The following is a 22,151-nucleotide window of genomic DNA, read 5'->3' on the forward strand; positions in this document are numbered from 1 at the left end:
ATCCTATTCAGATCATTAAAATGATTCTACGATTCTATGATGGAAAATTAGTCTGAAAAACTGGATACGAAAAAAAAAAAAACATCTTCAGGATCTACAACTCTTTGGGGTCAAAGTTGGAACAGTTCATGACAAAAAGAAGAAAGCGTACATTTTAACTGCATTTGTTAAATAAATTTAAAAAAAATTCCTGTAGAAGCAAATATTGTTAAAATAAATGGAAAGTTCGAAATAAATAGCTGCAACCTGATCAGGAAAGCTTGATGAAGCGGTGGTAGTAGAGAAAATCTAAATTTATTGTCCCGTTCAGTCCTAATGGTTACACTTCACTGATTAATGGCTTCTTCCTGAAGAACGGAGAACAGAGGTCTAACAGGATGTTTTAAAGCACGAGTCGTTTTAAGTCCCAGCCGTAGTTCAGAACTATGGAGGTTTCTGGAGGAAGGGAAAGAAAGCAAAAGAAAACAAAGAGAAAAGAGAAGAACAGAAAGGAAAGAAAGAGAAAAGAAAAGAAAAACAGGGGAACGGCAACCTGTGAGCTAAAAAACTAAAGAAATGAAGACTTTCATGTTTCCATAGTGATTTATTTTGGTAAAACATGGCAGCAGTCACTCCATGATGGCTCGGTAGATAACGGGTTCTATGTAGTCCTCTCGGTATCGGGAGTTGATGACTCGCTGTCGTTTGGAGTTCTGTTTGACGTTGCTCTGTGTGAATAGCTCGAAGCGCATGTCCGACGCCACCGACTGGAGACAGAACACAGAGGGTGAAGGGGTAGGAGGGAGAGAGGCCATGGGTCGCCGCGGGTCACCACAGGTCACCACTCACGCTCATTCATGACAGAACAGAAAGAAGAAACCCAGCCTACCATTCGAGACTTGACTCGTTTGGGCAAATCCTCTTCAGGCGTGTAAATCTCTTCTCTCTTCACTGTGAGTTGTGATCCATCTTCAAACTCCACCTGTAGGGACACACACATATATTAAAAACTTGACACAGATATGATGTGCAGGATAGTGTGAGGGACCAGCAGCAGCAAGTTTACCATGTACATGGGGACGGAGTGGGACGCTACAAACTTAGCTCCGTACAAAAGGCCGTCTGTCCATCGCACTTGGACAGGCTGGCCTGCAGAGGGCGGGCCGAGCCGGGCACAGTCCCGGTTCTGGAAACACGCAGAGCAAAGTGTCAACTTTAACTGTGTGTGGACTTCTGAAGCTGCATAAACTGTAACACACATTTCTATATGTGCAGAAAGAACACAGATGATAAACACTCTACACAGAGCCACATACTTCAGAGCAGTGTTTCAATTCCACAGAAGATTACAACGTATAGTAATTGTATATGTTCACAGTTAATGTTATTGATTTTATCAGCCTTTCTATAACACCAGATCAGAATGTGAACGAATTCTGTCCCTTCATGGTCGCTCATCTACCTGACGGCAGACAGGTAGATGAGCTGGTTTTTTAAAGTTTCACACAAAGAAACTAAAAAAAAAAAAAAAAACAGACTGCAGAGCAGGTTCAGAAAACTATCAGACACGATTCAGGTCCACTTATGGAAGTGGCTCAAACTGGACATTTTGGGGTGAAAAGATTGGAAGTGGGCTGTTCAGACTGCAGTGAAACAGTGAATATGGGTTGCATTTGGATGAAAAAAAATATATAACTTAGGTCGCATTTGCCTGCTGTGTGAATTTTGCCTCACTTCCTCTAATTTAGATTATTAGAAGTGCCAGATAATGAAAACCCAAAATAATACTAAAAATATCAACAATAGTTATATTTCATGTAGAAATATTCATGTTGTGTCCTCCAGTCATGTTGAGATTTCTGACTAAACAGTCACAGGAAGGCTAAGCTACAGAAGGTCATTGCTGAGGAAGCTGGCTGTATTCAGGCATGTTAAAAGGAAGTGCAAAGCAGGTTGTGTAAAACTGAAGTGTTACTGTGACCGACTGACCTCACATGACCCCAGAGAGCACATGTGACAAACTGAGGGCCTGCAGGCCAAATCTGGCTCGCCGTGGCCATTTCTGTGACCCTCCAGGCCTTGGAGGGCCACAGACAGAAGTCCACAATAACAGCTGTGTGATTATCATTTTCAGTCGAATCAATTCAGTTTTTATTTTATATAGGGCCAAATTACAGCAATGTAAAAAGATGTGAAATGTGATTTCATTTTAAGTGCAAATCAGATGCAGAGAAAGATGTAGTATTTAACAGTTTATAAATTGGTAGTTTTATCCATCTGTTCTGCCACGACCCTTTCAGGACATTCATGATCCCGGAGTGATGTGACATGAAAATGCCATGCAGAATCAATGGAGTCTCATCAAGAAGAAGATAAGATGCAAGAACGAAGAATGTAGAAGAGCTGAAGGTTTTCTGAACACCTCAGCAAAAACACAGGCTGATCAGTGAGTCACACAAATGGAGCTCCAACTAAGAACCGTCTCCTGATCTGGATTGAAAATCCTAACTTTATTGTTATTATGTAGTTATCAAAGAATGTGGGATTTTCTTCAACTGTGAATAAAATGCATCACTCCGGTTTAGGATTTACTAGAGGTGTTGTATTAATCAGCCTATTTGTGCTTTTTGTGTGTGTGTGTGTGTGCGCGCGTGTGTGTCCCGTTTTGTTTTCCTCTAAACAAATAAATAAGACATGCATATACTGGTGGTTTGCTATTTACTTTGTTCATATAAATAAAAAGAAAAAAGACCAGCAAATGATCAGATGATATTTCTGCTCTTTAAGTTGTAACTTTGTATATTGGCGAGTAAAAAAGATAGAGAATAAAAAATACCAATCGCAGCCCTTTGTTTTGAATGGAATCATGGGAATGGATAACTGTCATGGTTTGTTTGTTGATTGGACTGTACCAGTACTGACCTCAATGTCCTCTGGGAAGAGGTTGTCGCTGTATGAGCCGTCATCAAACACCACCTCGTAGAAGGTGGCGGTGGTCAGCTCCACCACCTCACTGTAGTAGTAGCGGCAGTTCTTGTGCTTACAGATCACCTTGTGGCCCACTGACAGATCTCTCAGAGAGGCCTTGTTGCGCTACAGAACAGAAACTGAGTGTTACATCAACTAGAGCGGCAGTGAATCAAACAACGAGCCAGAGGTATGAAGGCGACGCTCCACTAATGGATTAGGACTTGGAGAGAAATGCTACACATTTCTCTGCTTCTAGACATATCCAGCTTGGGTAATGAACACGTAATGAACGTGCACAGAATTAGCTTCATGGAGAACCACTGCAGCACTGAGGACAGGTTTGTTGGCTGACTTGACACGACACCAAGGCAATATGGCTCCTGTCTGTGTGACAGCGATCTGAAGACGTTTCTGATCGAAGAAATGGTTGCTCCACAACAGTTTTTGTTTAGTTGTGTTATTCAATTTATATAAAGTTTTGCATGTGTTCGTGTTTAAAATAAATCAAAGCGCTTCATGTGTTTTTGTTGAAGAGATAGGACTGTACTGAATGTTTTAGGTACTGATACATGTATCGATACAGTCCTAAAAGAAAGGTCAGTAGTCCTGCTGACAGCAGGAAAATGCTTAAACAGGAAATACTGGGAGGGAGGTCAATCTACACGGAATTCAGATTTATTCTTTAAATTAAGAACAGCACATGTTGGTGAAAAAAATATGAAAATATACCAGACCAGCTGAACTTATCGCTCAGAGGCAAAAAACCCTTTATGCACATAAAAATAACTGTTTTTGCCATTGATAGGAATTTAAATATTGTTCATTTCTGTACTAGTGTCACCTTGTCGTGTTTTTCAGTATGGTGTATTTTTTTTCTTTTCTCCGACTTGTGTATAAAAAAGTAAAAAAACACCAAAAATAAACGTATGTAATATTATGTAATATAATCGTCGCCTAAAGCTGACCTCTAACCGTCAGCCCAGCTGCGGCCCTGCTAGGTTACCTCCGGTATGACGGGCGCTCTGTGCCGGTGGCAGGTGATGAAGACGACAAACGGCCAGTCGTCTGGGTGCATGAGGATGCCAGCTGCCTGAGCACAGGAGGGATGAAACGCTGTGGAGCAGCGGCCGTGGGAGCACTGGACGCAGCAGCCCTTCACCTCCCTCTTCATTCGTTTCCTGCAGCACGCACACTTCTGCTCACACAACCCAGGAGGAACACAGAGAGCAGTCAGAAAAAGGGAAAAGCAGAAAGACTTTGCAAGGGAAAAGGGACAAGGGGAGGATGTCCACTATCAAGGACAGCAGAGAGACTGGGACACATGCTAGAGCCAAGATATGTAGAAAGGGAAATTACACCTATTTCCCTTTGATACTTCAGTGCCATCATGACATCATGGGGCTTTTCTCATTTCATTTCATTCATGTGACTTACATCAATGAACAGAAGGTCAGCTATTGTGCTTAATGACTTGTGGCATAACAAACACTCTCACAACATGACATATTGCAGACAGAACGTCCCCAAGCCTGAAAGGGGAAAACCTGCTGGTCAACTCTGCACAAAGTGAAAATTGCAACATCATCTTACATACCAAACTTTCACCTTTATGGGTTTTTATCAGAAATGATTCCAAATATAGTAACACCAACAATGAAACTAGCTTCTGAGCTGGCAGTGAAATAAGGGCCGGTTGAACTATTTATTTGAAATCTATGTCAAAATGTATGATAAATCAGTTTTATTTTCTGATTTTGAAGACTTAATTTTTGGAAAATTAAGTTTTGGGTTTTTTTCCACCAGTGTTTTCACAGCTCAGTGATGTCAGCCCACCTAGTAACTGCCATTTTGTTTGACCAGTGGATTTTACTTATTTTGACTTTACCAGCTTTGTCGACTCACAGAAGGAATGATTGAAATAACAGCCAGTTATTAAGTTATTTTTAAGGTATTTTCTGTCATTTGTTATTTTTTAAGGAAAAAAAATATTTATATTGGAAATTTAATATCAAATTATTTTTATGAATTGGAAATTACATTTTTAAGTCACATCACCCTGCTTTAATTAGAGGGTAAAACAGTTGTGAAAGTGCCATTTTTAAGTATTAAATGAGGATGGAGCAGCTGGCTTAATTTGGATTTAACAGAAGTGGACATAATTGATATTCATTTTAATTGTATTTTTTGATTAGTTGTTTTTAAGACTGGTTGTGGGTTTATATAGCAGTTCACTGACAATGTTTTCCCATAACATATAATTACCCACTGATATTTTTACTTTTATTGTCTACTTAACATCTTTTAATACAAAAACACGGTGGACCGCCGGTGGACTGCCGGTGGACCGCCTCAGCACCCAACCACTGGCCTTAGCTGGTTTTCTGGGGGAAACCCTGTAATGGATGAAAATCTAAATGTCTCGAAACAATTTTTCCCCTATGTTAATTTCTATTTAATTTTCAGATTTTTCAAATTGATTGAAGCAAACTCCACATTTTCAGGACTGTGTAGGAACCCTGAGAGTAGTAACAGAAGGATGTGAGAGAGAACAAGATGTAACTTCAGATCAGCAGGAATTCCCTTCATCCGTTTTAGAACAAGCGCAAACAAAGGAAGAAAGCGCCTCTGGGCTCCTACCAGTCTGAAGCGAGGCAGCGGGATGGCAGAGAGGTCGATGGGGCTGCGCTTGGTGATGTTGACAAAGCGCGCTTCCAGGACAGTGATGGCACACAGAACATGGACCCATCTGAGGGAAAGGTAAACACAAAGCATAAAGTCTGGATTAATCAAGCAAATAACTTCTTCAAGGTAAAAACAGCTAAACAAGACGATGACACTAAGGATGGAATATAAATCCCTATCGAAAGGAATTTCTAGTTTGACTCTGAAAAAAAATATTAAATTAGTATTAGACTATGGCTCAATTTGCCCCTTCACCTATTGATTTCCTACCCTTGCTTTAGCACACAGTTAGTTAAAAAAGAGATGCACTGATCAGGTGCAGGTCCTTCTCAATGCAAATTTCAGATTTTTGTTCCAGGTCTGATTTGTTATTTTAAACCAGCGTTTTTCAACCACTGTTCCGCGGCACACTAGTGTGCCGTGAGTGATCGTCAGGTGTGCCGTGGAAATTATTCAATTTCACCTACGGTACCATGTGGATTGTAACCCGGTGCATCTTTTCTGTGGATTTTTCTTCAACCACCAGGGGGCTCTCTAGCAGGAAGTGAATCATTAGAAGTCAAAATTGGAAATCAAAGAATAACGCGCTAATTTTCATTTAGAAAAAGCACATGCTAGCAGCAGGCACGACGGAGAAATGTTTTCAAACTCGTATGATGCAGCTTTTAAGTTGAGGGCTGTCGATCTGGCACTACAGAAGGGAAATGGAGCCGCTGCACTTAAGCTAGGTGTGAACGAAACCATGGTTCGGCTTTGGAGACGGAGTGCTGCGTCCTTAATATATCCAGCAGATTTATTAGGACGCAGCCCTCTGGTGCTCTCTGCTGGGTCCTTATGGAAAACCGAGTAATTCATGTAATTTTCTTACCACTAGATGGCAGTGGGTACAGAGGATTTTACATTAAAACGAGAATTAGTGATGCTTGAATGTTACAGGTAGCGGTGAGAGCATTGTATCTAGCAAGACTGTGACGACAGTGATGGAAAAGACAGTGAAGCTCAGCAGTAGTTTTAAAGAACATGTGTCCATCTCATATGGGTCCAACAACATATCTGTGTGAAGTGAGCTTCTCAAGCCTGGCTACTATAAAAACTAAAAACAGAGAGAGAAACAGAGTTGTTGAGGAAGAGCTTTGTCTTTCTTCAACTCAGCTCTGTTTTCATCCAAACATGCACAGGTTTCACACCAGAAGGGTAAAATATACAGATATTGACATTTTGTACATGCAACTCTTCATATTGTAACAGTGAATATGAAGTGAAATGTTTCCCAAATATTATTGCTTCTTTCAGAATAAGAATTATTTTCTGTAAATGTCAATATACAGATATTGACATTTTGTACATGCAACTCTTCATATTGTAACAGTGAATATGAAGTGAAATCTTTCCCAAATATTATTGCTTCTTTCAGAATAAGAATTATTTCCTGTATTCTGGCTATAAGAACGCTTGTGGATTAGTTTGTAAAACACTTTAAAGTTTTCTACAACTTCTTTATATTTAACACCACAGTGTTGTGGTACTGTTCAGGTGTATTTTTGAAGTGGACATCTGAAGTGCAATTTGCCTAGAAATTCTGTCCATGAAGGTAATGAACAGAATCGGTGACAAAGGGCAGCCTTGGCGGAGTCCAACTCTCACGGAAACGAGTCCAACTTACTGCCAGCAATGCGGACCAGACACTGGTCATACAGGGACCTGACAGCCCGTATCAAAGGGCCCGGTACCCCATACTCCCGGAGTACCCCCCACAGGGCCTCCCGAGGGACACGGTCAAACGCCTTCTCCAAGTCCACAAAACACATGTAGATTGGTTGGGCGAACTCCCATGCACCCTCCAGGACCCTGCTGAGGGTGTAGAGCTGGTCCAGTGTTCCACGACCAGGACGAAAACCACACTGCTCTTCCTGAATCCGAGGTTCGACAATCTGACGGACCCTCCTCTCCAGGACCCCAGAATAGACCTTACCAGGGAGGCTTAAGAGTGTGACGCCCCCAATTATGATCGGTGACCGATCGATTGGCACACCTCTACTACTTACTTGTCATTGTTGGCTCTCTGCAGGGCTCCACCTCTCAGCGAACATAGGCAGCAGTCCTGAAGGAGGGAACAAGAAATCAGTTTGTCATAACAGTCCTGCACCTCAAGGAACGCCCGACTGGGTTAGATAATTAATTGTCTAACCCAGTCTAACGATAAATCAATTAATCGCACAATAAATTAAACCTATTGACCTCATTTTAATTATCGGCTTTATTGTCTCTTCCTGCCTTTTTTCTTTCTGTTGATGACACTGAATGAAAAAAGGCTCAACTCCGGTGCTCTTTCTTAGTGTAATGTCCAGCGCACACTACACGAGTTGTCGGCCCATTTTCAAAACCTGAGAGACCACACATTAGCCAACAGAAATCCTAGGTATAACGGTTCGATCGGGTTCGATCGTGCCGAACCCAATCAAACCGTTAAAATCAAACCCAATGCTGTGTTAAAATCAGGCATTAATCACTGTGTTGCTAGAATCTACCTGTGATGCATGTGGCTAGAGTCAGCGTAAAGTCCTGACTGAATGAAAATCATTATAACCTATTTATGTCATGTTRACGAAGAACAGCTGAAAAGTTACCGGGTTCATCAACTGCGGTAGCAATTTGACTCCAACTTCTCCCCTTGTCATTTCTATATTCATTGCACAAAATGTTGAATAAACATTAATGTCGTTTCCACAAATCATCTCTGATGTCAGCTGGACTTTGGGTTGTGCCGTGTCAGCTGTTTGGGATTCCCCTCCATAATTTCCCCTCAGAAAACGTGAGGAGAATTGGCTACCTGTCACATTCAACAGGCTGCGTTAAGCTCCCAGTCGGGAGAAACCCGATTTAGATCGGAGCGGCCACGACGATCTACACACACCATACACTACAGGATGATCGTTTACAAAATCATCGACGAAAATCTTGGATCAGCTAACGATGTAAGATTGTCATAAGGGGAAAATAGGGGCAAAAAATCGTGTAGTGTGAACTATTGCATTAGGTAGTCAGATGTGCCCATCTTCTCTATTTAAATCTAGTGATTACTGAAGGGACATATAGTATACAGACTTCATAATCTGCATTCTTTTGGTTGAATGCAGTATTTATTTCCACTTTGGCTTTATGTTGTTTAGTTTTTATTCAAGTACGTTTTTTGTTAATGGAGACTGAAAATCAATTTTATTTTTGTTTTTGGTTGTTTATCAGTTCCAGTTTTATGTGTTTTTTTTTAAATAAAATTTATCTATCTATTTATCTATCTATCTATGGCACGAAATTGCATGCATTATTACGTCATTTCCATTAAATCAGTGTCAAAAAGTCTTGAAACAATATTATCGTTTATCGCAATAATTTTTTGGGCAATTAATCGCTCAGCAAAATTTGTTATCGTGACAGGCCTAATTGTGACTAATTTTAATCTAGAGCGATGAAAGTAACAAGGAAACTGAGATCAGTGGCATTTTCAAAGGTTCTGACCAGCAATAGCAATTTTAGATTCTACATAAAAACAATTACTAGGTAAAAAAAATTACTTGGGTGGAGGTGGGAGATGGAATTACTTTTAATTAAGGACACAGAAGTTACCAAAAACTAATCTAAGTTAATGAATAGAAAATAATGTAATTATTATTTTACATTATTATTATTATTGAACAATATAAAGCAAAAAAAAACATATTTACAAGTGAAACTACTATAAATAAATGGTATCTCAGATGTCTTTACCAACTCAGCACTGCCCACTAGTGGAAGACAACGTTCAACCATATGAAGCATACAAGACTGCTGAGAACCAGGAAGCCACTTTGAAGACTAAAGTGTGGAGAACCGTCCTCCATGACAATATGTGAAGGAGCAAAAAATGCTCCAACCAGCTAACTGCTAATGGAAACATGAGGGAAGCCAACAAACTAACCTCAGTGATGGCACTGGCCTCACAGCGAGCACATAGCCAGTTGTCTAACTCCGCCTCTTCTCCAGAAACTCCGTAGCAACCTAAGCATGAGCAGAAAAAAACAAGTCATACATTCCTGAGGGGTACTGAAGCAAAATGTCAAGTATTTTTCATTCTTCATTAAAAACACTTTGAAACTATTAGCAGAATAGACATATATGTAAAAAGCAAACACTTTAATCAATAATAAAACTTAAATCCGAAAAACAGTTTAAAAAAATCTGACAATGCTTTAGGCAGCAAAGGCTTATTGTGTCTCAGCTATTTTAAGTTTACTGTAAATTTACAGGTAATATCTGAGTGCCTGTGCAGACACTGGATTGTTTTCCAATCTATCTATCCAGAGGGGTGGGCTTACTTGTATGCACTCGAACGCAGCACTGAGCACAGCTGATGAGGCGGCTCGTCCCATCCTCAGCGACGTGAGGATTGGACAGCTGACCCTGTGCGCCATCGTTTGTTCTGGCTGAATGTGTGTTGAAGCACATTTCAGGGATGAGCGGCCGGGACCACTGATGGCCTCCTGGGCGGTTCACCAGCATCAAGCTTGAGCTCTCATCACCAGACTCAGACTTTAAGGGGAGCAAAGAGAGCCAAAGAGTTTATTTCACCCCAACCCTTTGGTATTCCAAACTCTGTGAACTGATGTGCAGCTACTTAAACCTTACAGCGTTACATTAACTGACCTATCAGGTTTTATTTGTCAGTTTGACTGCAGTTTTCTGGACGATCACCGATTTCTAAACAGCTTGATTTAGGCTATATTAATATTTTAGTTGGTATCGCCAGCAGTTAAAATGTTAGCATTTATTGCCGTATGCAGCTGCTTAGTTTATTTATGGATTAGGACACCCGCCCTTAGCCATAAAAATAAAGCATGGGCAGCATTATATCGCGTCTTAAGATCCACTGGCTGATTACTGTATTTTCCGCACTATAAGGCTAACTGCTAATTCAATGAATGGCCTATTTTAAAACTTTTTTTATATTTAAGGCGCACCGCATTATAAGGCGCATACAATAGACGCTGCAGTAGAGGCTGGAGTTACGTTATGCATCCACTAGATGGAGCTGCAATAAAAGGGAATGTCAACAAAACAGTCCGACTCCGGTTGGCAAGGAGAGCCTTCCGCGACTGGGCCGAGGCGTGGCCGGACGATGGTCACCCTTCTCCATTCGCGCACAGCATGTTCGTGGAGAACGTGGTGCTAAATGACCTGCAAGCGACCTGATTCTAGACGGTCGGTAGGTAGATAGGTTGGTCAAACTTTATTAATAGATTACAAACCAGCGTTCTGACAACTATCCCAGCATGCACCGCGCACTTCTTCTACGGGCAAAAATGAAGTTGGCGGCTGCTTACCGTAGTTGCTAGACCTGTTGTGGCTCAGTATTGGCCAATATATAAGGCGCACCGGATTATAAGGCGCACTGTCGGCTTTTGAGGAAATGGAAGGTTTTTAGGTGCGCCTTATAGTGCGGAAAGTACGGTACTTAACTGGCATTTAATAAAAGTGCAAAAAATTTATATTTATTTTAATTGTATTTTTTTGTTTGTGGTTATCAAGACTCTATAGCTGTGTGTTTTAAGTGCTGTTAACAATGTCATCCAGTAATACAATAACCCTGTAATATTTTTACATTTCCTGTCAGAGTAACATTTAATACAAAAACACGGTTGACCGCCTGGAACCCCGACCAACAGGGTTAGCAAGTTTTCTGGAGGAAACCCCAGAAATGCAATTAGGGTTTCTAAATATAATGGAAAATAAATCATAAGGCATGAAATCACACAGAGCACAAAGCACAGGATCTATGAGTAAAGATCTAATTGACTAAAGTATGGATAACATCTCCGGGAACATGCCTGAAAAGACATATAGCAGTTGTTTACAGTGCAGCAGTCCTGTAGCTGGTACCTGGTGGTAAGTGTAGAAGAGCAGACAGATGGAGCAGTAAGGAGGCTGCTGGCCCATCATTTTGTTGTAGTCCCACTCTGCCTGGGGGTTGTAAGGCTGGCTCTGCCACAGTTGGGTCAGAGGTTTTGCCCACTCCTCTTTCTCTTCTTGTTCGACCTCTATGCTGATGTCCTGATCTGGAGACAAGAGGGAGAAATATTTTAATAATCAAAAGCAATGATTTATAAACCAAAATGTGATAAAAAAAAACAAAAAAACAGAGTCAACATGCGACCTTGCAGTGAGAACTACACAGTTTCATACCATCATCACCGCATGTCTCTCTGATCAGAAGAGGGTGATGGCGAGGCAGTCGACAAAGCTCTTCTTCCTGCTCCTGTTTTTTTGACTCAAGCTTGCAGTAAGACTGCTCTTCTAATACCTGCTGGAGAAACAAGGGGAACAGCATGTTTTCAAAATAAGTAATCACATTGTCGCTGTGGACACCTTAAAATCTGGAGATTTTAATCTTCTTGAAACATTGGGGCCCACTGGGGCCTCTGTACTCGTGTGCGTCAAATCCTAATCAAATTCTGCATAATCATGTCATCAAACTTTGCTCCCTTGAACTACTTACATAAGTGTGAGGAATCACCTGGACCTCATCCTGCTTGTGTTGCTCTGCAGGAATGGTGTCTTTCAGGATGATAATGCCACTGTCCAGTAGCGGACACTCGTAACTCTGTAGTTTAAACAGTAGATTCAATGGATCCAGAAAATCAATAAAGGCAGAGAGCGGATTCAGGGCAAAATGGTTGATAAAAGTGGTTTCTGCCATGAGAACGACTTAGTCAAGACTCTTTTTGTTAGTATAGTTAGTATGAGAGGAAGAATGTCATAATAAAGTCATGCAGTGAAAACACACCAGTACAGAGACACCAAAGAATGTTTCAGTTCAGCAATAGATTAAAATCCCAATTTGATACCGAAATCAAATTGACATTTTATCATTCGAAATAAATGTCACTAAATTAGCTTTTGAACTGTTCTTTTCTCAGGGCGGAATGATGACAAGAACCTCAGCAAATCTTAAAACCAACAAGTAGGTGCACAAATCTAAATTTCCTACAGATTTTTTTCTAATACAATATATCCAAGACCAACTATTTACATAAACCCATGCTAATCTTCAGCAGGTTGCTAAGCCATCTGAATATAAAGACTTTATCCAGTATGGTTGGTTTCCTGGTCCAGACCTGGTTTTAATGAGACATTGCACAAGATGTACGGAATAACAAAAGAGGATGACTTTCATTTTCTTCAACAGGGCAATTATCCCAAACTACTGACTGGGCTCAAAGCTGTGTCTCTGCCAAGAAACCAAGCAATGGCTTTGCTACATGTGACTTCTTTGGAATTTGATATGGGACATTTGTGGGGATGTATGCATATAATATTTCAAGCATAAACATTTTTGAACCTCTGTAGACTAGAGAAAATCTAGTCAAATCTAAAAAAAAGAACTCAATCTTTTGGACCAAGTTTTTATCTTTTAAATAAAATTAAATGGCTTGTCTTGTAAAAAAAAAAAAAAAAAAGAATAAAAAGTCAAATTTAACATTAAAGGCCAGAAATAAATGTTGTCCTTGTGTGTCTGTAAAATTTTGACCAGGACTGTCAGTTTAATGCCAAGAGAAAAGGTAGAATTGGTTATTGCTGCTGCGTCACAATTAAGCAAGCCAGGCGAATTATGCAGAGAGTAAAGTTAGTAAAGTAAAGTTAGCAAGAGCACAGAGAAAAAAAGGGCCTGATCACTAGCCATTAACAAGTATTATTTTAAGTCAAGCGACACAGACCTTTCGCTTGTTGGCTCTGGAAGCCTCCATCTTGACTTTGCTGAGGTCATGGAGCTGTGTCTGGCTCTGTGGGGGGGCTGACCTGGCGTCAGCTTTGGCTTTCTCCATTCTAGCTGGGTCTTGGATGAACTGTGTTTTTTCAGGCTTGTCATTGTTTTGGTTCTGGTGTGCTTGTGATTCATTAAGTTTCTCTTGTATCTGAAGAACTGAGGCTCCAGGCTGAAGCTGTGCTAGTTCCTGGCCATGGGTAAAGCCTGGACCCATGGGTAAAGCCTGGACCCGTGTCAGCGTGCAGGCTTTGCTCTGAAGGCGACGAGGCTGCTGCTCCTTAGCGTAGCTGTGGATTTGGAGCCGCTTGTGGTGATCCTGCTGCTTTTCTGACGTGTAGCTTTGCACCAGGAGAGTGTCTTTTGAACTCAGAGTCCTGTGGAAGAGCAGGCTGGCCACACCCATTTTACGCACGGGTTGAGCGGGGGCTTCTGTCCACGTTGGCGCTGCTGAAACCGACAGATGCCCATTTCTGGGCCTCGTCTGAGAAGAGATAGCAGGGGCTCGAGTCTTGGTGTAATGAGGAGGACGGCCTCCGTCACCGTTGCTCTGCGACATGCTCCTATGAAATGGGTCCATCAGCGTAAGCTTTGTTGGCGTGACAACCAACTTTGGCGGCCCTGGAAATAAAATGAGAAAAGTCTATATATTTTCTTTCCCCACTGAGTAACTAAGACCAAACCAGCTGATCAAAAGGGAAGCCCTTGCGATGAATGTAGTACCTTTATTTCTTCTGCCATCATGTGCCACTGCTCGATGAGGGATGAGGCTCAGCCTGGGCCTCTTTCCATACTCCTCGTCATCGTCCTCATCTTTGGGGACGACCTCGTCAGGCACCTCCAAACAAACACGGTGTCTTTTGGCCTCTATTCGTTGCGTGCTGAAGAATCACCAGAAACAGACAGAGCAAAGGTTACCAACATATGCTAAAATTTAAATTGTTTGTTCAATAATTTTGAGGTTATTTTAGTTTGCTTGTAAAGTTTTGCACGTTTAAGTGGGTCAATTTAAACAATTCTTTCTTAAAAATTTCATGAATCATTATTATAAAAGTACCCTCTAGTGAACTACTGGGTTTGACTGCTGGCAGCAGTGGTGGAGCTAAAGTGGATGCTGGTGTCTAGCTTGAATCAGATGTCTTAACAGATCAATATTGTTTCTATTGTTGCCTCTTGCATATATTTAGAACATTTCCCCCCCCAGCCACCTCATTATTTTAACAGTCACTACAATACCTTTTCCTTTCTCCATCCTCACAGCCACTCTCGTAGAAGCTGCTGTCGCTGCTGCTGCTGAAAGAGTCGCCCAAAAATTCCCTAGCCTCTGGGGTGGGCTTTGAGTGGTCGATGGGCACCGTATCTCGCCCTGCCAGCCACTGTTCATAGCGGTCTGGCTGGTACTTCCTGACAAAAACATCCATTGAAATCTTCACCATGTCTTTACGGCATGAGCACTGAGGGAGGAAGAGAAAGCAAGACGGGGGTTAAAACAACTAAATTAAATGAACGATTAAAAGCATACATGTTTTATCTGGTCCTCACCAAAACTGCTTGCTTGCCATACTCGATCCATCTCTCCGTAGCAAAGTTGGTGGACTCAGCACAATTGAAACCATGGTTGAAACCAGCGTGATAGGCATAGGGGAAAGTAATCATAAACTCACCAGCTTCCTGAGTGATCTACAGAAACAGGGCTAATTAGCAACTAATTAGCAACTACACATTAACACACTTGTTTCACAGATACAAATCACTATTGAAAATGTTAAATGAACACTTACCTTTTCAAATGGAATGCCGTATTTCTTCAGTATTGAAGGAGAGATAAGAGTCATTTTATGCCTTAAAAAGGCTTCACAATTTTGAGAACTACCAGGAAAAAACCCTAAAGGAGAAGAATAAACAGATTAAAGAACAACCTCTAAAGTAGCCTGGTTAATCAGATGATATTCTTTTCAACAGATCTTTTAGTATGAAGGTGAACTGTAAGCTGCTTCAGGACTTGCTGATAACTTGTGATGAAGATCCAATAAGACGTTGTGTTGGTGTTTTTTTGCTTTCAGCGTTTTAATGAGAACTGAACCTCAATATAATCTGACTGAACAGCATTGTAGCCATTCAGTGATAAAAATCCCCAAAATTGAACTTCATTCTCCCATAACATATGTGATCAACAGTTTTCTAGAAAACCGTTCATCTCTGTAGAACTCCACTCTGTGCTGCCTTACCTTTTGCCAGACGCTCCAGTCTCTTCCCATGCTCTGGGGAAACGCAATACCTACAAACAACCAAAAGAGAAAGAAGTTTAAATTCTACAAGCATTTAGTTTTATCAACTGTTGTTAAGCCTCTCGGAAGAAAAAAAAAATCTTGAAGTTAAATGCACAGAGGCAAGGATTTCACCTCTTGTGGAAGAAATTAAGTCAATAAACATTTGTGATAATGTTAGATTTTATTTTATTTATTTTTTTGCTGAAATATGAATTGAGTGAGAGGTTTGACTGATAGACCAGCCTAACAGTTCATGTCTGTACATTTGAAGTTAACAACCGTCTCCTCACCGTTACCAACTCAGCAACTTTCTGGCTATAATTAGCAACATGTCAGACAAAGTTTTCTGGCCAATCACCGACCTGCCAATTCCAATTTTGGCCTATATCAATTGTTAATTCTAAAAAGTCGCTAAAAATAGCAACAGATATAGCATCTGTTAGGCATGTCTCAGTTAGTCCTCTCTCACTGCAGTGCAAAATGGGACAGTGGCTGATTTTTAGACCTTTGTAAATAGACAAGATTAGAGGATAAGATCGGTTTGACATGCAAGTATCGGCCTATATTCCAAAATTAAGGAAATAGGGGCCGATTTATTGGCGCACCCCTAATTCTACTACGAGGAAATTAGGTTTTATGATTTCAATAAAAACATCTACCAGTTGTTCAAAGTTTCTTGACTGCAAGTTATACAATCATCAGTAAATAATGTATAATAATATCAAATTATGCAAGACTTTTTAGTATTTTCATGACTATCTCTAATTTATGAGACTTGACTTCAAGGAATAAATAATATGCAGTAGCTTAGAGACAAGAGTACAAAAGGTTTAAGTGGAAGTAGGAAGGGACAAAATGGTCAAAACGGGGCTCCAAATTGGTTGGAGCCTTCTGTTACTTATGTATCTCTGTGTTAAACCGAGGCTGCCATTTTTTTTAATCACCCTACCATGCTTGTGCAATAACGCCCAATAGAATTTAAAACACCTTCACATTTCCTGTAACTTTCGAAGAAAATCTGTGGAAGGCCTTACCACGACTTGGGCTCTCCAAAGTGCAAGTAGTTGATGCTGTAAAGGTCCATGTCCTCAGTGTGCCATGCAAAGGTGGTCTTCCACATTCCAAAATACAAGTAGGGGGTGTTAACACCCTCAATAGTTATTCCACTGTCACGCTCCACAGTGTCCAAAATGGTTCCCAAGTGGCAAATATTCCATTCCTCAATATCCTGCCAGAATACAGTCCCAGGTTAGGTTACAGCAATCACATGAGCAAATATGAATAATGATGTTCCAACATCAGCTTGACCAATCACATAAACACTACATTGCAATCAGAAATGTGTACTGATGATCACCACATCAACAACACCTAATGAGTATCTACTCACAGGGTCATACAGGCTTCCGTTAACATCTGCTCCATACAGAGGAGGGTTAAATGTTAAATTCTTCCAGTATTTCCTTTCCAGCTCCTCAAAATCATCATAATGTGGGCTGCAGAACCTGAAAAAGGCATTCGGGACAGTTAAGACCAAACTTTTTTTTTTTTAGCGTTAAACAATCAGCATTACAAGCACATGAATCCTACTTGTCACTGTTAGCAATCTTGCGAAACTCTTTGACAGTCATGGCTCTCTTCTGAATGTTGTACTGAGTGAAAAGGCCTGACTGGCCAGTGACCACCTGCTGAATGGGTGCAGGAATCACCAAATCATCTATGTCCTCATAAGAACCCCGAGGCCTCCACTCCTTTGGTGGAACAATCTGAAAGAAGGGTCAGGAGACGGATTTATCTCAACTAGCAACATAGAACTGATCCGTGGCAGAATCGGAATCTTATTTTTCTACATCCCAACATCAGACATTAGTTACCTTTGCTAAACCTGCTCTGTGTGCTCCCTTGGACTCTATATATGCAATATAGCGGCTGAAATTCTTGAATTCTTCAGCAGTGGGATAAAACGTCATGATCCCTTTGGAACCATGATTTTGAGAGAGTGCCTCTGACGCCATCTTTTATCTCTGGTGCGGCTCCTTCACATTGAAAAAAAGAGACTTTTTTTAGCACAAGTAACAATTTAAAGTGTTTTGTAGAAGTTATTACACCTCATATATTTTTGTAAATATTCTATTTTATCTTTTCATGGGACAACTTTGAAGATCTGACACTTTGATACAACGTAAACACTGCAAAGAAAATCATACAATGCATTTTTGTCTAGTTTCTGGTGCAAATACCTAAATACACCTGAAATGGGACAGAAATAACTTACAAGTATGACTGGACAAAATAGCTGAAAAGCTTATCACGATACAAGGTTTTCATAACAGTCAATATTAATAATTATTGATTTGTTTTTTATTTAAAATATCTGATATACTGCCAAAATGGTGGCCATTCCACAGTTTTCACTTCACACTGTTGTTTTTTATTTGCCTCTTAATTGCAAGTCTATAATTTCTTAATATTAATAATAAAAAGGTATTTACACATTAGATTATTTTACTTATAACTTGGGAAAAATGTCTTGTTACAAGTTCCAGGACACCAAATCTGAAGGACTGGAGTTGACACCACTGTTCGAGACTAACTAATTGGATGAATAACACATTTACTAATGAATCACTAAGCTGTTCTAGTCAAGGCCAAAATGCTGGAATTTATGTCTAATGCAGGTTAAAGAATAATTATGCGAAGAAAAAAAAAGTTGTTTTCCACATTGTTGATGGTAGAAATCAGCAGAAAGGTTAACAGAAAGGAGATGACCATGACAAGGCACCAAGCTAGTACAGAAATCTGATTTACTATTTCATAATATTGTTTGTCTGAGAAAACAATGGACTAGAAATCGGATATAAAAAACCTGAGTGATATATAATTATGTTGCCAAGCAAAAGACTATTTAAAATTGACAGGCAATTGTGATATTTTTCCCCACTGAGTAATCTATTTGAAAACAACTGACAAATTTCTAGTAACATCTTTAAGATATAGATTTTTTTATGTACAATAATGATCAGAATTGTAATATTTACATTTTCAAACAACCTCAACTCTAACCTATTAGTAGCATTTTTAAAAAGATACATATTCTGAAGAGGGGTTCAAATGTCGGTAGACCCATCTCTCCTTAACCAATTATTCTCCGACATAAACTATTTTTTTAGGATCTAGCATGTAGCCGTTTGACATCCCAGCATTTCATGTTCCACGTTACTTTGATGCTAGTATGAATTCAGCCTGGATGCTGCCGCGTACAAAAATAATCGTTCCTGATTGGTTAAGAACTGGTCTCTTTAAATCTCCCCGAAATGTGGCTAGCCACCGAGCTAATGAAACAAGCTACATCAGTCAACGACTGTGTGGCAAAGCAGAATGTAAAGTTACAAATCATAGCAAGTCTTATTCAGCGGATACTGGAAACATGGCAATGTCAACCAAAGCGTTAACTTCGTAAACAACAATAAGCAGGCTGGGAAACAATGGCAGGGTGTATTAAGAACTCCAACCCCATTAAGCCCGAAATGGAATGTGGCTACACTCAGTATCAGATGTTACATCCCATAGAAACGTTTATATGCATCTTGGCAGACTTAGCTTTAGCATTCTCGTGGTAGTTTAAAAATTAACCTATATTAACCCTCCGTTTGAACGAATGTCTGAGCCGAAGTATTGCAACTGGCATGCAAATTCTGTATCTATACCAGGGCATGGCCTGCACCCCGACCAATAGCAACTCCATTAGCTTCACAGCAGCTCCTATGGCTAACAAACTATATCCACCGGATTAGCATTTTGAGTTCAGTAGTTCACGTTCTGCGTCCAAGCGACGTCGACGTGTAGATACATACCTCCTGCTCTAGATATGACCAAACTCTGTCCTTTATGGAGCAAATAAATTGTAGTTAACCAAAGGGGCGAATAGCATACCACAGAGAAGATAGCCTGCTAACTAACTAACAGAACATCACAGTCCTCCATTACCACCTCTACGCATGAACACGCATCTCGTAAGTTGTTTACCACAAGACGCACGGGACACGCTCAGCCAATCAGATGGCGAGTTTCATGGCTTCGCTTTACAGCAGCTTTATTTAGAAGTTCACTCACGAATGCAGTTAAAAGTTAATTTGATGCACTTTAAACAAAAAGAGGAGCATTTTTTGCTGGTTAAAGGATCTATTACACCAACATAGTTATAACAGAAGCCAAATTATATACTTTTAAAAAGTGTATTAGTCATTATTTAGGAAAAGAACGAGCCCACTAGCAAGTTTTACTTTAAACTCTTGAACTAGAATTTAGATTTTTATAGCATAAGTACTAATTAACTAGGTAAATACAAATTAAATATTCCAAGCACTTTGAGTGACCTATTAAATCTCAGCCAGTGCCACTAAGAACATCAACATTGTTGTGTAGTAATAGCAGAGTACTCTTATTTAAACAAATATTATAATCCAGCTGTTCAACCAAAGGCAAAAATAATGAAGAACCAAATAAATTTACACAAAAATCTCAAAATATGCACAGAAACATAAAGACAGAACCTTTAATAACTTATTTAGACAGTTTAGCAGCAAACAAAACTTGAGTTAGGGGTTAGTTACACTTTAAATACCCATCTTTTTGGTCTTGATTCTGTGTTTATATAAGATTATATGTACCAATAAAGATTCATTAAAACATAAATAAATTTTACAATAGAAAAATCAGCCTGTGGATTATTTTTAATTGTATATATAAAAGTATTGGTAATAGACAGATTACTAGACAGATAAGTGCAAAAGATATGAATTTTACTGTTACTTACAATAAGTCAAATAACTGCTGCATATGAAATATTAAAATGTTTAACTGCCTAATGAGAGTTTGTCCATCATAAAGATGGGCCCTGGTGTTTTTATATTGGTCAGTTAATAAAGTCATTTTAGAGTTTGGTTGCCAAGATCACCTCTCGGCTCCATCTCTCCCCATTTCTTCATAACCTATAAGCATCATTATTATTAATACACTCCTCATAAAATCTTAAGGATTTAGATTAGTCACTCTTTAGCTTATTTTATCAGAAACTGTAGAGTACTCACTATTTAGATGCAGAGACCAGAAGCCCAGAGGACACTTGTGGATCAAGTGTTGTTGGACTAGTTTTTAGACTTCTGTTCTCCTAACCCAGAAATTGAATTAGACCAGAGGATACTTAACAACCCTGAACAGGAGCACCTAGTTTATATACTTTAGATCAACATTACATAATTTTTCTTCTTTTGCTTTTTTTATTCATTTTCTTTCTTTCCTTTGATTTGTTATTTTGTTTGTATTTCCTTTAAGTTCATGTAAAGCACTTTGAATTGCCTTATTGCTGAAAATGTGCTATATAAAGAAAATTACCTTACCTTACCTTAAGACAACGGAACATTTTTCAGTTGAACTTCAAAATTAAATTATTAAAATGAAATGAGCTGGTGTGTTTGTGTTTGTGTTGGGGACTTGGGCCATGCCTCAGCAGTGTGTGTTCTGGGCCAGGGTAGCATATTGTTTATGGGGGTATTTTGGGCCGGCTGTGGTACTGAGTTGTGCTCTGGTGGGGGTCCTGCTCCATGACTTGATTCCCTCCTCCTCCTTGCTTCTTCCAATCCCTGGGAACTGTAGATTGCCAATTCCTGCCTGACAAGTTTGGGGTACCAAATCAACACAAAAATAGTTCCCCGGTTACCAAAATCTGCACCTGATCCTAGATCAGAACCAAATTCTCTGATGAAAGCTATTGAAGAAGAAAGCATTAGAGATGGGCCAGGACTCTAGGTGATCCAGAACAGAGGTGCCAAAGTCCAGTCTTTGAAATTTATCATTCTGCAACTTTTAGATGTAGGATGCCCAGTGTTAGAACACCCAGCAGAGCTCAAAGATGCTGATGAGCCATTAAATTCATGTGTGTTGGAAAAGGGAGACACCTAAAAGTTGCAGCATGGTAAATCTCTAGGACTAGAAATGGCCCCCCTGATCTAGAGGGATTGTGCGCTTAGGAATGGTCAAAGATCCCTCCATCTGTAGGCTCCAGCTTGGGAAAATGTTATAGCAGGAAGGCAAAAAGTTGTCCTATTGGTGCCCTGGTGATTTAAAACAATATTTTTTAAATAGAATTTTATGTGCTTAAATTAAAGGTTGGATTTTTCTTTATTTATCAGAATGACAAACAATGAATTTATTTGAAGGGCTTATACATATCTCCAGTCAATGTGGATCACAATGAACATTTTCTGAAAGTTATCACACTTTGGAGGCTACATGTAAATTACTTTTATCTTTTACAGCAGTGGTATCCAAACTATTTGTCAAAATTGTCAAGTCAAAAGGACTCACAGGCCAAAAAATAATGTTTAAAACCACAAAAAATACAGCATTCTTCTACTGTTCAACAATAAACTAAGCACACAATGATTCTAATTAAA

The 22,151-nt window shown here is 39.8% G+C and overlaps 1 protein-coding gene across 4 annotated transcripts; it reads right to left on the reverse strand.

The window, feature by feature from the left end:
- Nucleotides 1-563: 563 nt before the first annotated feature.
- Nucleotides 564-19,717, reverse strand: kdm4ab (lysine (K)-specific demethylase 4A, genome duplicate b). Of its 4 annotated transcripts, none has more exons than XM_008433408.2 (23): nucleotides 19,551-19,717; nucleotides 17,571-17,732; nucleotides 17,287-17,462; nucleotides 17,087-17,201; nucleotides 16,731-16,924; nucleotides 15,655-15,704; nucleotides 15,208-15,311; nucleotides 14,969-15,106; nucleotides 14,663-14,880; nucleotides 14,150-14,307; nucleotides 13,380-14,047; nucleotides 12,161-12,265; nucleotides 11,848-11,965; nucleotides 11,545-11,720; nucleotides 9,984-10,197; nucleotides 9,587-9,666; nucleotides 7,677-7,732; nucleotides 5,587-5,695; nucleotides 3,953-4,144; nucleotides 2,902-3,072; nucleotides 1,046-1,165; nucleotides 869-961; nucleotides 564-746 (listed from the first exon to the last, which is right to left on the reverse strand). In XM_008433408.2, exons 2-23 carry the CDS (start codon nucleotides 17,709-17,711, stop codon nucleotides 609-611), a joined length of 3,534 nt encoding a protein of 1,177 aa, XP_008431630.1. In that variant the 5' UTR covers nucleotides 17,712-17,732; nucleotides 19,551-19,717; the 3' UTR covers nucleotides 564-608. The 4 variants fall into 4 exon arrangements, with proteins under 4 accessions (XP_008431630.1, XP_017165690.1, XP_008431632.1 ...); XM_017310201.1 differs by having other exon boundaries at nucleotides 11,848-11,968; XM_008433410.2 differs by lacking the exon at nucleotides 12,161-12,265.
- Nucleotides 19,718-22,151: the final 2,434 nt, after the last annotated feature.

The sequence above is a fragment of the Poecilia reticulata genome, linkage group LG17, assembly GCF_000633615.1.
Source record: "Poecilia reticulata strain Guanapo linkage group LG17, Guppy_female_1.0+MT, whole genome shotgun sequence".
Taxonomy (NCBI): domain Eukaryota; kingdom Metazoa; phylum Chordata; class Actinopteri; order Cyprinodontiformes; family Poeciliidae; genus Poecilia; species Poecilia reticulata.